The sequence below is a fragment of the Bos grunniens genome, chromosome 13, assembly GCF_055505025.1.
Source record: "Bos grunniens cultivar Pamir isolate PY7600 chromosome 13, Bosgru_T2T1.0, whole genome shotgun sequence".
Lineage (NCBI taxonomy): Eukaryota > Metazoa > Chordata > Mammalia > Artiodactyla > Bovidae > Bos > Bos grunniens.
This window is the reverse complement of record NC_141177.1, coordinates 41,665,092-41,680,121: the sequence shown is the minus strand read 5'-3', so window position 1 is coordinate 41,680,121 and position 15,030 is coordinate 41,665,092. Positions and strand designations below refer to the sequence as shown.

Genomic DNA, 15,030 nt, shown 5'->3' with positions numbered 1-15,030 from the left:
ATCTGGTCCCATCACTTCATGGGAAATATATGGGGAAACAGTGTCAGACTTTATTTTTGGGGGCTCCAAAATTACTGCAGATGGTGACTGCAGCCATGAAATTAAAAGACACTTACTCTTTGGAAGGAAAGTTATGACCAACCTAGATAGCATATTAAAAAGCAGAGATATTACTTTGCCAACAAAGGTCCATCTAGTCAAGGCTATGGTTTTTCCAGTGGTCATGTATGAATGTGAGAGTTGGACTGTGAAGAAAGCTGAGTGCTGAAGAATTGATGCTTTTGAACTGTGGTGTTGGAGAAGACTCTTGAGAGTCCCTTGGACTGCAAGGAGGTCCAACCAGTCCATCCTAAAGGAGATCAGTCCTGGGTGTTCATTGGAAGGAATGATGCTAAAGCTGAAACTCCAATATTTTGACCGCCTCATGTGAAGAGTTGACTCATTGGAAAAGACCCTGATGCTGGGAGGGATTGGGGGCAGGAAGAGAAGGGGACGACAGAGGATGAGATGGCTGGATGGCATCACTGACTCAATGGACATGAGTTTGAGTGAACTGTGGGAGTTGGTGATGTACAGGGAGGCCTGGCGTGCTGCGATTCATGGGGTCGCAAAGAGTCAGACGCAACTGAACGGCTGAACTGAACTGAGCTGAACACATCTATTGGAATGGTCAAAATCCAGAACACTGACAACACTAAATGTTGGGGAGGTTGTGGGGCAGCAGAAATGCTCACTCATTGCTGACAGAAATACAAAATGGTTTTCTCACTTTGGAGGACAATTTGGAAATTTCTTACAACACCAAACACACTCATACATTATTCACAATCTTAGGTAGTCACACTAATGAATAAAAATTTATGTCCACACAAACACATGGATGTTTATAGTAATTTCATTGATAACTGCCAAAACTTGGAAGCAACCAAAATATCCTCCAGTAGGTAAATGGATAAATAAACTGTGGTCCATCCAGACAATGGAATATTATCAGAACTAAAAAGAAATGAGCTCTTGAGCCATGAAAAGACATGGAGGAAACTTAAATGTTTCCTATGCCAATCAGAAAATGCAACAGGCTATATGATGCCAAATGTATGACATTCTAGAAAAGGCAACACTACAGAGACTGTGAAATGTCAGTGGTTGCCAGGATTTGGGGAGGAGGGATAAGGTGAACAGGTGGAGCACAGGGAACCTATTCTGTGTGATACAAGCAATGGTGGATACAGTTTTCAAAACCCATAGATTGGGGACTTTCCTGGTGGTCCAGTGGTTAAGATTCTATATCTCTACTGCAAAGGGCCAGGGTTAAATCTCTGGTCAGAGAAACTAGATCCCACATGTTGCAACTAAGACCCAGTGCAATATACACACAGACACCCACGTGCAGGGCTTCCCTCATGGCTCAGATGGTCAGGAGTCCACCTGCAATGCAAGAGACCCAGGTTCAATCCCTGGGTCAGGAAGATCCCCTGGAGAAGGAAATGGCAACTCACTCCAGCATTCTTGCCTGGGAAATTCCATGGACAGAGGAGCCTGACATGCTACAGTCCATGGGGTTGCAAAAGAGTCGGACAGGACTGAGCAACTGAACAATATTTAAGGTACAGTACAAAAGTGAACCCAAATGTAAACTATGGACTTTAGTTAATAATAATGTGTCAATATGGCTCACAGATTGTACCCCATGTGCCACACCAAAGCCCAGTCTTAGTAATAGGAAATTGAGAAATCTTTATGCAGGTCAGGAAGCAACAGTTAGAACTGGACATGGAACAGCAGAGTGGTTCCAAATAGGAAAAGGAGAACATCAAGGCTATATATTGTCACCCTGCTTATTTAACTTCTATGCAGAGTACATCATAAGAAACGCTGGGCTGGAAGAAACACAAGCTGGAATCAAGATTGCTGGGAGAAATATCAATAACCTCAGATATGCAGATGACACCACCCTTATGGCAGAAAATGAAGAGGAACTAAAAAACCTCTTGATGGTAGTGAAAGAGGAAAGTGAAAAAGTTGGCTTAAAGCTCAACATTCAAAAAACTAAGATCATGGCATTTGGTCCTATCACTTCATGGCAAATAGATGGGGAAACATTGGAAACAGTGGCTGACTTTATTTTTCTGGGCTCCAAAATCACTGCAGATGATGATTGGAGCCATGAAATTAAAAGAAGTTTACTCCTTAGGAGGAAAGTTATGACCAACCTAGACAGCATATTAAAAAGCAGAGACATTACTTTGCCAACAAAGGTCTGTCTAGTCAAGGCTATGGTTTTTCCAGTGGTTATGTGTGGATGTGAGAGTTGGACTGTGAAGAAAGCTGAGCGCCGAAGAATTGATGTTGGAGAACACTCTTGAGAGTCCCTTGGACTGCAGGATGATCCAACCAGTCCATCCTGGAGGAGATCAGTCCTGAGTGTTCATTGGAAGGACTGATGTTGAAGCTGAAATTCCAATACTTTGGCCACCTCATGCAAAGAGCTGACTCATTGGAAAAGACCCTGATGCTGGGAAAAATTGAGGGCAGGAGGAGAAGGGGACGACAGAGGATGAGATGGCTGGATGGCATCACTGACTCAATGGACCTGGGTTTGGGTAGACTCCGGGAGTTGGTGATGGACAGGGAGGCCTGGCATGCTGTGGTTCATGGGGTTGCGAAGAGTCAGACATGACTGAGCAACTGAACTGAACTGAACTGAACTAAAAATGTTGAGAGGTTATAGGGGAACTCTCTGTACTTTCAACTCAATTCTTTTGCAAACCTAAAATTGCTCAAAAAATCCAATAATGAAAAATAATACTTGATTGATCCAAAATAAAACAAGAAAAAGGCATCAGATGTAAAAAAAGAAGTGGGCAAGGCAGAAAGCAAGTAACTTAAGAGGCTTGACCCTTATAAACTCTGATTTCGTCTGTTTAAATTCCTAGAACAGGTGAAAGGACTGAATATGGATAAGAAGTGAAGCAGTGTTGATCGACAGGGTGGGAACAGACTGGGAGGAACATAGGAGACCCGCTGGGCAGTGGAAGGTCTTCCTGATTGAAGTGCTAGTCATGGGGTCTGTACTCTTATCACAACTCAGCAAATTGTCGAGTTGGGATTGGTGCCTTTCTCTGCCTATGAATGAGAAAAATAAAAGAATTTTTTTTTTTTTTTTTTGTATGTGGTAAGCATGAGGATGAAAGTCACAGGCTGGTGATGAAGGACCAAAAAGACAGAAGGCAGCCTGAGATTTCCCATCTCTGGACCCTTCATCATATGAGAAAATAAACATTATGTTAATCAGGCATTATTTCAGGTAGACGAATTCACCACTGAATACTACCAGTTCACTTAACATAAAAGCAGAAGGAGAATAAAATACCCAGAATAGATATTGAAAAACACCAATTCATTTGCATTCATGTGAGAATCATTTCTAGTTCCTGTCTATTCCACACAAATGGATGTAAACACTGCGATAAGCCCCTGAAGATTAATTTGGTAGGCTACATAGCTCAGCTAAAAATCTCGTATGAACCTCATTTCCCCAGCAAAACTTTATTCATTCATTCATTCTGGTTTGTTTTCTTGTTTGTTAAGTTAATGCGTGAGTTGATTCCAGACTGTGTGACTCCAACTTTTGAAATAACAAGGCCCAAATGAATCATCTTTTCCTATGCTCAAAAAAAAAAAAAAAAAAAAAGCCTCATGTTGAAGATCACTTGGCACATAACTGAACTTAACAGCTTTTCATTTCAGCCACAAATCAGTAAGCACCAAATCCAGTCTCCAAGCATCAAAGCCATTCTGGGCATCTGGTCAGAAGAAGCCTCTTAAAGAAAGGCCATGACATTACTGCTGACACCAGCACCTGCAGTGCCCAGGAGCTTTTCCAAGGTTGTTTTTACTTATGAATTAAAATAACACCAAAGATTGTTTCTATAGTAAAAGATGCTTCCCTAAAAGGGCAGGACCTGAAGACAAAGGATAGGGTTTGACTGTGGCCATTGCTCAGAGAGAAATGCAGTTAGATAGCTCGAAGGCAAGGGGATAAAAGAAGAAACAGGACACTGTGAAAAGAGAACACTCAGCAAGATGTGGGCGGCGGGAGTTGGGGTGGTGCAAGCGGGGGCTGGCAAAGACCACTTCTTAGTGAGGTATGTGCCCCTTCTGATGGAGGCCAGGAAAATGAATGGGATTCATGATTCCTGAGCTGCCCTGGAGGGAGGTAGAGAGAAGACTGGGAACAGAAGTTGTGTCCAGGCGCATGCTCACAAATAAACCTCCTGTGAATACCTGTGGCCAAGACTGTGAGCATCATGGTTTCATTGCCCTTGAGTAGATGTCTAAAAGCAGAATTGCCAGGTCATGTGTGTGTATGTTTAGCTTTTTAGAAACTAGCCCACTGTCTTTGACAAAGCGGCACCTCTGGCAGTCCCGGCACTGTGCACAAGGGGTGCAGTGGAGCAGTGGTCTCTGCCAGCAGGGTGCAGTCACACCTCCACCTCCAGGACGCACAGAGGCGCCACTGTGACCAAGACAGAGGCAGGAAAGCCCCTGTGGGGTCAGTGAGGCCGCAGGCACACCCCACCCTCAGATCACGGTGGGCCTCGGGTACACAAGTTCTCAGGGGATGGCAGAGAGCTTTTGAGTGGTACTTGTGTGTGTTTATGTGTGTGTGTGTGTGGGTGTGTGTGTGGTGTACATGCACACATGTGTGCCTGGGGGAATACTCAAGTGCAAGAATACAGAGGTGCTCGGTTGGACATAAGTTATTGTTAGAAATACCCATCATTGCTCAGTGTTCAACCTTCCTGTCTCACACAGGATGAAAGCCAGCTTGTCTCCTCAGGAGTCTACTGTTTGACACCCTGAAGTTAGCTGGAGGTGGTGAGACCTAGCAATCCAGGTGAGGCCGCAGGGTTTCACAGCCCTACTTCACCACTTGTCAGCTGGGGCCGTGAGCAAATTTCCCAGTTTGTCTGTGTTTCCACTTCCTTACCTATCAAGTGGGGAGAGTAATTCTGCCTGTTTCCCAATAAATCAGTTGCACTTTTTATCTGATAGTAGTAAAAGTTTGGTAAATTTTCCTGTCACGTTGCTTTAATAAGGTGTCCCAAGAACTGAACTATTCAGGTGGCCTTCTGTTGGCCACATTTGAGATCAAGTTGTGTGTAAAACTGTGTGTGAGGCTCACCTTTCCCTTGAGTGCCTCCCAGCCTCACAGGAAGACAGACGCGGAGCCACTGAGCTATCACATCAAGAACAGAGGGGTGTGGGCCATTAAAGAAATCTGGAAAGATAGCTCTCTCCCCAAGGTCCCAGCTGCCTCCTGAGGAAATCAGCTGTGACTTGAGGAAGGAAGGGCTGTTTCTGCTCGGTGTGGGGGACGATGAGGACAGGCGGGGATTCAGCCAGACTGTTCACCAGAGACTGTGTCTGTGCTCGGGTCAACTTCCATCCTCCCACGTCTGCATCTCTGTACCTGAAGGCTTCCCCCATCCCAGAGTGGAGCCCCTTTGGAAGTACCGGGAATTACCCATCCCCCTGCAGCAGCCCCATCCACGATGGATGGAAGTCAGTCTATCAATACCCCGGCTCCCTCAGCCCTCTGGTGGAATGACATTTCCTAGTGTTTCCACAGTTGCATCGCCTCCACATGACCCTACCGTTAATGTCCATCTTTCCCGTTAAACTACTTCACTGGAATCCTTGTCTCCAGGTCTGCTTCTGGAGCAAAAGGAGCCTGGAGAACAGATGGACAAGACAGCATTGGTTCAAGAGCAATAGGGACATCCTGAGTGTGGGCACTGCCCTGTGTGGAGGGAGCGGCCTGGGGTGAGGAGCCCGTAAAAGATGAAGGCCACAGACAGCATCAGAGATTCAAATAGGACCCCCATTGTGTCCCCCTGCCTGCCATTCTGCTCCAAGACCCCAGGGCAGCCAAGCATCAGACACAGAGTTATTGAGCGCCACTGTGTGCCAGGCCCAGGGAGCATCAGGGACCAGGGACCAGACAACAACAACAAAAATTGCCCTAGAGGTGCTTACATATATGTAAGTACAGGCAATAAGTCAATAAATCTTAACCACAGGAAGAAATGATACACCATGTTAGAAGGTGAGTAGTGCTTTGGGCAGGACAGGGGTCTCTGGGGTGGGGGCTAGAGAGAAAGTGAGTTTTCACAGCCACCTCAGGAGACAAGAAAGGAGAAGAGCAGGGGAAAGTCAGGAGACTCGGAAGGAGCCCCATCCAAAATCACTTCTAGAATAAGAGAGTCAAGAGAGTGGCCAGGAGGGCCTACTCCCAATAATGACACAAGAGAACCACCCCCAAACAGATAAAGCAGAGCTCCTCCGGGGGAGCCCCCAGACCAGCAGCAGCAGTCTCCCCCAGAAACCTGCTAGAAATGCAGAGTCTCACAGTCTCCAACCCAGACTTGCCCACTCTGGGCAGAGGCCCTGTGGGGGCTCCAGGCCCCTGAGATGGAGAGAGCAGCCCCAGAGCAAGGCAGGATGGGAACACAGTGAGACGAACATAAAGAAGGCTGAAAACAGAGATATTCTAATAGAAATCATTTGTATTCATAAAACGCCACAAATTAGTGCAGTGTATCAGTTTGGAGATTTAGACAGAATGTAATTGGAGGTGAAGATGTCCAGAAGGTTGCATTTCATATTGGTAAAGAAAGGGATAATGCCAAATGCACATCAATCACCCAATCGTGCAGCTTTGCTGGTGGCTCAGCTGGTAAAGAATCTGCCTGCAATGCAGGAGAGCTGGGTTCAATCCCTGGGTCGGGAAGATCCCCTGGAGGAGGGCATGGCAACCCACTCCAGTATTCTTGCCTGGGAAATCGCATGGTCAGAGGAGCCTGGCGGGCTATAGTCCGTGGGGCCATAAGAGTCAGACACAACTGAGTGACTAAGCCATCAAGGAGAAGACAGAACTGATAGAAATACAAGGAGTGACAAAGCTGATCCCCATGGGAGATGATGAGAAAGAGGATGGGCTAGCTGGTATGATGGGTGTACAGGACTGCACCCCCACCCCCCAGTGCACACACCAACACCTTAACCGTGACCATGAGGGTGGGTACTGGGACACACAGGGCACCATGCCCTGGTTCAGAGATGACAGGTTTGACAAGGAAGTGAACATTTAGGTTTGGGACTTAATCTTTTTCGGAAAGGAAGACTCTGGAGAAAGAAGGTAAAAGGTACAATTATTTCTTTCCACCTCATAAGTCTCATTATTTTCACTGGATATTTGAACACAGAAGGAGCTCAAGAGAGCAGATGTCATGGACCCAGCTTAAGCCTTTATGATACCAGGACAAGCGTGAAACGCAGAGGGGACGAGGTAACAGTGCTTTGCAGGGAAAGGTGACAAGAGCCTGATGAGGAGGGTGTTGGTCCTCCATGGGGGTCAGCAGGAAAGAGCCTGGCTGTTCCGCCGTGTGACCCGGGAGGTTAGAGATGGCATGGAGAGAAAACAGCCCTGCATGGTCTCCAACTGAAAGCCGAGATGTGCTGTTGAGGCCCAGCGACCTTCACTTTGACCTTCATCCAGCATCCCCCACCCTTTTCCCTCCCTCTCTCTCCTTCCCTTCTTTCCTCTCTGTTTATGCTCCACCGCTCCCATCCTTCCCTCCAGGCAGCTGAAATCTATGGATTTTAACCACAAGGGAGGACCAGCATCAATGGTGATAAAACTCAAATAAAAAGCCCAGCAAATAGGACCCGGGGCAGCAGCTCTTGGGGAGCTCTGGCTGCCGGCTCCTGGAGGCTCAGGCAGAATGTGGTCCCTGCTATGAAGAGAAGAGCCTCAGGTCAAGTTCATGGGAGAGACTGTTGACCCCAGGGCTTATCCTCCAACTTGACCTTTCACTCCTCTCTTTCTTCAGTTTTCACCACTCCTGGCCTTTATATCCTCTGAAAACAATGATCCAGGGTGTAAAAGAGATGAGACACTGTTGAGCGGAGGCTTTTTGGTTTGGGGTTTATTGTCTCTTCCTCCTCATACGGAATAGATTGAGGAGTCAGCTCAATCAGGATGGACTTTTTCAGTCCATGTTAAAGCCGTGGAAGGTACATGACGTGTATGTGGCTCTTTCACGTTAATCTATGGGTTTTCTGTCACAGATGTACTTGTTTTGCACAATAGGTTTAATTCTCTATACATTTTTGTGTGTGTGAATCAGTCATATTTGAAAGATTTGCTAGCATTTACATCACTCTAAGTCTCTAAGAGGAATTGCTGCTAAAGTGTGGCATGTTTGTTCATGGGCTTTTCCTATAAATCAGGAAACCCTGGCCTCAAGGTTTTTCAATATGAAACAGAGGGTGTTAGATTGTATGTATTTGTGTGTCTCTTTGTGTCTCTCTGTGTGAAAGGTGCTTTTCTGTGTGTGTGTGTGCCTGTGTTGCGTGTCTCTGTGTGTGTGTGTATGTTGGGGAGGAGGCAGCCACAGTTCTTCATATTAAGATATTATTTCCAAATGGGTTTTGTTAGTGACTAGACAGCTCAAGAATAAGTTTTATTGAGCCCTGGTAATGACTGGTTATCACAAGTGTCCAGGCCATTAGCATCACTGGAGAGCCCCTGATTCCCCATAAGCCCTGTTTTTACAAAGTCCACAGTCTGGAAAGCAAGTCGACTGGGAATCAACCACCATCTGCTGTTCCGGCCTCCAGTCACGGTGAGGTTTATGTGGCAGAACACTGAGCGAGCTGTCGGCCTGTCCAATTAGTTAAATATACTGGAAAAGGTTTGGTGCCCAAGTGGTCGAAAATGCTCCTGTGATCATTACAGAATGGTGTTTGCAAATTGCACCCGTTAGACACATTTAATCCTGCACCAGGCGTCTCCCACACAACTAAAACAATGCAGGCGATAAGACAGTGGAGATGGAGGCGTGCAGCAGGGCTCAGGGTCAGAGGGCAGAGTCTAGAAGCGCGGATCTGGGCCTGGGGGCCTCCCTACAATGTCCTCCCCCCACCTCGGTGCCCTGAGGCCAGTGCCATCTCCAGTGAGTAAAGACGCAGGTTGTCGATGTATCTTTGACAACGGGCACAGGTACTTTTGAATGTAGTTCCTGCTGTGTATTTTGAGCTGTTGTGAAGCATATTAAAATATTAAAACAGATTGACAGCAATGTATTCCGGAGTTTATTAGGATATGTGGGTAACAAAGCACAAAGGATGACAACCCACTTCCGAGGTTGCCCGGAGGTGCCACTCAGCTTTTCAGAGGCCTGAGGGCAGCTCAGTGTCCAGCCCTCCCTCCCCGACCCTGGGATGAAATGACCCTGTCTAGAAAGCCTGTGATTCCAGCATCAGTGAAACAAACTTCAAATACACACATTCAAAGAGACTTAGGTGTTCTCTTCTAGCACTCAGGGAGGGACTGTTGATGTTTACAATCGCATTGAATTGTATCCTCATGCAAGACCTCACCTATGATCTAATTCTAGCTTAAGCCAAATATGCAAAAAGAGCTTTAGGCCAGGGGAATGGTGGGCAAATTCTGCTGAAAGGAAACACTTGCCCCCTTGCAGATAAGAGGAACAATGAGAGAAAGGAATTCCAGAGTTTCTTTCTAAAACGAGTGGGTGTTATCTCCATGAACAGACCAAAACACACTTCATTTTGTTTAAAAAAAAAAAAAGCATTTCAGTGAGTTTTACTCCCGGAATCTGGAACAAACTAAGGGACTTGATTACTGAACCCATGGAGAGTTTGATCATCCTCTTTCTTTTGGTTGACAGGCTCCACAAACCACACAGATTTAAGCCTTGGGTTTTGCAGCCAGAGAGGGACAGATGTTTTCAGGGATTTTCTGTCTCTGATTTCCATGCTAACCCTATTGTTTTCAACGGTGGAAATGTGTAGGGGACATTACACCATTTTGCAGCTGCTGGAAAGCAGTGCTTTCCTGTTTTCCTGATTTAGACAATGGAGAAACTAAGAAGAAAAACAATAGGAAAAGGCTTTCCTCTATTTGTTTTTTAAAAAACTGCATCATTTTTAATTTGGTACCTTTTTCAGAGTCAAATCTCATCTCTGTTCTTAGTTTTTATAGAAATCTATATGGGAAAGACAGTAGGAATAAAAGTAGCTAACGATCAAATCCACATCTAGGCCCTGCACAATGTGCTCAAACAAAGCTCACAACCAGAACATAAAAGACACAGCTACACATGCGTGTGTGGGAGAGAGTTTCACTCCCAACTCTGCTCCTCTTGAAGGCTGCACGGAAGCACACTCACATACAGGTTTAGATTTTTATTTCACTTTTCACCTGAGCCTGGGGAAAGATGTGAAGACTAACCTTTTGGAGAGGCTGCTAGTCTATTGGCGACAGGCACTCAAGCCTGAGATGGCCTTGCCAGGCCTGGTGGTCACCACAGGCTGAGTTCCTCCCGGCTTCAGGCCAGAGCTGGTGGGTTCACCCTAAGTGCCTCTGGGGACAGGGGACAGGCACCAAAGTGACACCAGCAAGGTTACTTCTGCCTCAAGGCCACCCAGCCAAGCAGTCGTGAGTTCATCATGCAAAGGACACTCCCCAGGTTCTCCACGCCCAAGGCAAATTTGGAGAATGGCCCATCCTTGGCTGTCTACACTCCAGTTTCCCAGGGGACTGTCCTCCTGCTTCAGCCCCTCCCAATGGCCAGCAAGAGAGAAGAGCAGTGATTGTAGAGACTGTTCCTGAAATTCAGGAGCAGGCCTGTTTGAGGAGACAGTCTCAGACCTCCATCATTCCTTCCTTCCTTCCTTCCCCCAACCCCTTCCACTTTTCCTTTTTTTCTTTTTTTTCAATGTGAGCTATAGCACCTTCATTTCGAAATTGGCAAAAGGCATCTACTTGGCTCTGAAGGCCAAGCATGTGGGGTGCTGACCTCTGGGGCAGAGTTTGGATCCCGGAAATGGTTTCCTCGGTCTGTCCTGCAGGGGAAGGGGAGCATCAGGGAGGGGTGCGCCAAGGGGTTCACTCCCAGTCCCACCTTCTCCAGGTGCCCAGGCCTCCTGTGCTGCTCAGGCAGCTTCTAAGGGCTCTGCCCCACAGTGAATTCTGGGCTGCTTTCCAGGGACCCAGGCTGAAGTGATGGGGACCAAGCACCACCGACCACAGCAGTCTTAGTTGTGGGAAATCTGGCTAGTGGGCACTTACAGACAAGGTTATAAATTAAAACGGCTCTGAGAAGTGTCTGCTGTTGCACAAGATCTTAGTTATACTCTCATTCTCTCTCCATCTCCTCTTGTCTTCTTTTTTTAAGGAAAAGGGCCAGAGGACACCTGTGCTGTACGCAGTACTGGGCCAGCACCCAGGGGACGAGTCCTGACTTGGTTGTGCGGTGTCCACAAGATGGGCTCAGCTCTCAGGAGGCCTCCACCACCGTGAACTGTGCTAAATGCTGTTATAGCACCTTTTAAACTCAGCCCCTCACATCATCCAGAAACCACCAGAGCGTCCAAGCCCAGGCAGAGCGCAGAGACGGCAGGATGGCATCGAGGGCGTGGGGCCACTTGGCCCCGGAGACCAGTGGTCTTTAACCTTTGACCTCACGAATGTCGGTCTCACCAGTCAAACACAGGGTGGAACATGGGAACATTTATTGAGACAAATTGACTCACGTAGTTTTGAAACAAACCCTGCCTTCTAACCTTAGTTTCCAGAGTCACTGTTTACTCGCTTGGTACGATTTTCCCCACGTTGTTCAGATTTCATTTGCAAATAAACTGAAGACAATTAGAACCCGAAGAGCTAGAGAGATGTGATTTCTAAACGCCCTGCCTCTGCCACCTAAGTGGATGGAAACGCAAGAATGGAAAAAATATGCCTCCAGCCTGAACACGTTCCCTCCATCAGAAACAGAGCTTCTTACATAATCAGACAACAGATAGACTCAGGCTTCATCACACCAGAAGGCACAAATCATTTCAGTCCAAATTTGCCCTGATTTGTGTCCTGTTATTAGAGGTGTATGCAGGCAGAGAAGCAGTTCAAAGGGAGCCTGTTAGCACCTGACATGTCAAGTGCGATCCAGGATCAGGGGTGATATGAACTCAGTCACATTTGAATTTCAGCAGGAGAGGGAAGGAGAATTGTTAACACGCACGAAATTCCTAAACTGACACCTGACCCTCCCCCGCTTCCACACTACACATGTGTGATACCTGCACGGTTCAAGCTGCCAGGCATTTAAAGAGAAGGTTGACAACTACTTGCTAAGATTCCAGTCCAGTCTTCCAGGAGGGTGGGGGTCCTGCTTTCAATGGTCTCCTGGCTCTGAGGATGGTGGTCGCTGCCAGTGTCCAGGGGCCTCATCAGCATCAGCAGTCTGTCCCCGGCGTCGGACTATGGGAACAAAGGGCAACACATTGGAAGCTGCTGCCCCGGGGCCATGTCATCTGGACCCTGGGCGTGGGGACACGGGGCAGGGTGGCACCCCCAGAGGGCACATGTGGGCCTCGAGGTGATCCCAGGGGGGCCCGAGCCTACCCCTCATCTCTGCCTGCTGCGTGCCATGGTCACTGCCGCCCCTACCCCGCCCCCGTGCCTGCCACACTCCCCCCGGGCAACCCAGCCTCCTTCACCTGTAGGGGTTCTCCATGGCTCTGCTCTCAGCCCGCTCGGGGACCCAGGCGTAGCTGTCCGCTGCGCTCTGCGGCTGCTGCTTCTTCTCCTCCTTCTTGGCCCTGCGCTTGCGACAGACCAGCAGCCCTAAGGCCAGAGCTAGCAGGAGCAGGATGGCCACCACAGTGCCAAGAATGTAAAATAAGAGCAGCTGCTGTCCGTCTGTGCCCTGCTCGCTCTGCTTGGCTGTGAAATCCTCGCCTGCAGACTCCCTGTGGCCGGTGGTGGCTGTGGGGTAATGGGTGCTGGGCTCCATCCAGACCCCAGGCGTCGCACTGGGGGCCAGCATCTCCGATGGGGGCAGGGAGGTGGGGACCCTAGCTGGGAGGGAGAGTCTCCTGTTGGAGGGCACCACTGTGGAGGTACCCTCAGGGTTGTCCCCGCTGCGACTGGACACAGTGGCAGAAGACTGGAGCTTCCCTTCTCCATTTCCCGTGTCTTCCCTAAGGGGAAACCCGGTCGGTGGTCCCAATGACGTGTGCCCCCCAGTGCAGGAGACGCCGTTGGGGTCCAGCTCCCAGCCCGGCAGGCAGCCACAGCGGAAGGACCCCTCCGTGTTGAAGCACAGGCTGTCGCAGAGGCCCCCCTGCTGGACCTCACACTCGTCCACGTCCAGGCACTGGGTGCCGTCCTCCTCAGCCAGCTCGTAGCCCTCCTCGCAGGAGCAATAGAAGGAGCCCTCGGTGTTGGTGCAGCTCTGGGCGCAGGGCGAGTGGCCAGGGGCACACTCGTCCACATCCACGCAGGCCCCCTCTTCAGGGCCGCCAGGCTCAAAGCCCACCCAGCACTCACAGCGGAAGCTCCCAGGGGTGTTGACACAGTCCTGGGCACAGGGGTTGTCCCGGCACTCATCCACGTCCACACAGTCCCGCTGAGTCGAGTCCAGCTGGTAGCCTGGGGGACAGTGGCACGTAAAGTCTGTTCCGAGGGACCCGGGGAAGCACGTGGCCTCCCCTCCGCACGGGCTGGAGCTGCAAGGGTTCCGAGAGGCGCAACTGACCAGGTCGTCCAGCAGCCGGAACCCCGGCCGGCAGCCGCATCGGAAGGAGCCATCCCCGCCCTCGAAGCAGTCCTGCTGGCAGCCTCCATTGTTGAAGTCGCAGCCGAACTTGGGGCTCACACAGAGGGGCCCTGAGCTGTCCCAGTCAAACTCGCTGGGGGCCTTCTCCTTGCACAGGAAGTAGTGCTGCCTGCCCTCATTCCCGTCCTCACAGGCCACGGTGGCCATCGAGGCAAAGGGCACGGCCTGCAGGGAGGAGCTGGTAGCCTGGAAAGGGGTCGTGTAGTTCACCTGACCTGGGCCCCCCAGGGTCAGCGGCCGGCACATGCCTTTGAAGCTGAACTTGCACACAAAGCCCTCGATGTTCATCCCAGGAAACCCGGAGTGCCCACAAGGACCATCGACCCACTTGGAGAGGCTGCTGGCCAAGCCCGGCACAGACAGGTCCAGAATCAGGGACACGCAGCGCCTGTGGGTACAGGTGCTCCTAACTTCTTTGTACCAGTTGTTGTACTGTGAGTCCTCCCCATCGCCCAGCCAGCTGAAGCCCTTCAGAGGTAGGCTGCTGTCCGAGCAAGTGCCTTTCTCTCGCTGGAGCCCAATCCAGAATTTCGGGCGTTCTTGCAGGGGCGGCCCCAGCAGCAGGAGCTGGGTCAGGGCACCCTGGATGTGCCAGGCCTCCTCCTCACTCTTCACCGTGGCCAGATTGCCCCCTTTCTTGCTGCAATGGAGCTGGGCATCCTCCGCACTCAGCTTGTGCCTGTGGGCCGTGTAGCAGGCAGACCCTGCGCAGACCACGGCCTCCCAGTCAGTGGTGTTCTCTGCCCGGGACTGGATCGACAGCAGCAGCAGCAGCAGCAGCAGGCCAGCGGAACTGGCCATCGTGGCCTCTGTGTCCCTCTGGGTGGGAGGCTGACGCCCCGGCGGTGACAGCGGCAGCCCAAGCTGAGCTCCGAGGGGAGCCGAGGGCTCAGACGTGGACGCTCCGTCACAGAGAAGGACACAAAGGCTGAAGGCTTTCCGCGGCCCCCTGACCCAAGGCGCATCCTGCCGCTGCACTTCTTATTCCTCACCGGATACAGGGGCTTCCTGTGCTGAATAGCTTCTGACTCCTGCAGCCTTCATCACGGTTTTGTTGTGCATAAAAGGAGCCAGGCAACGTCGCTGGGTGCGGGCTAAGGAAATGCAGCGGCGATGGGGGTGGGGAGACGTTTGTGGCTTGCATGCACCAGCGCCTTTATTTGGGGGTCCCTCCTCCTTCCATGTGAGGGCACGCCGCGGAGTGAGTAGAGATTTGGAGGGGGCCAGGAACTTGAGAAACTCACTTCATAACCCATAATAAAATTCCACTTTGGTTTGCAAACAACCAGAAGAGGAAAAGAAAAAAAATCCTCAGACT

General features: G+C 49.8%; 1 protein-coding gene across 1 annotated transcript; it reads right to left on the bottom strand.

The window, feature by feature from the left end:
• Nucleotides 1-11,590: 11,590 nt before the first annotated feature.
• Nucleotides 11,591-14,668, bottom strand: CD93 (CD93 molecule). The gene is made up of 2 exons (XM_086333676.1): nt 12,592-14,668; nt 11,591-12,352 (listed from the first exon to the last, which is right to left on the bottom strand). Exons 1-2 carry the CDS (start codon nt 14,511-14,513, stop codon nt 12,328-12,330), a joined length of 1,947 nt encoding a protein of 648 aa, XP_086189802.1. The 5' UTR covers nt 14,514-14,668; the 3' UTR covers nt 11,591-12,327.
• Nucleotides 14,669-15,030: the final 362 nt, after the last annotated feature.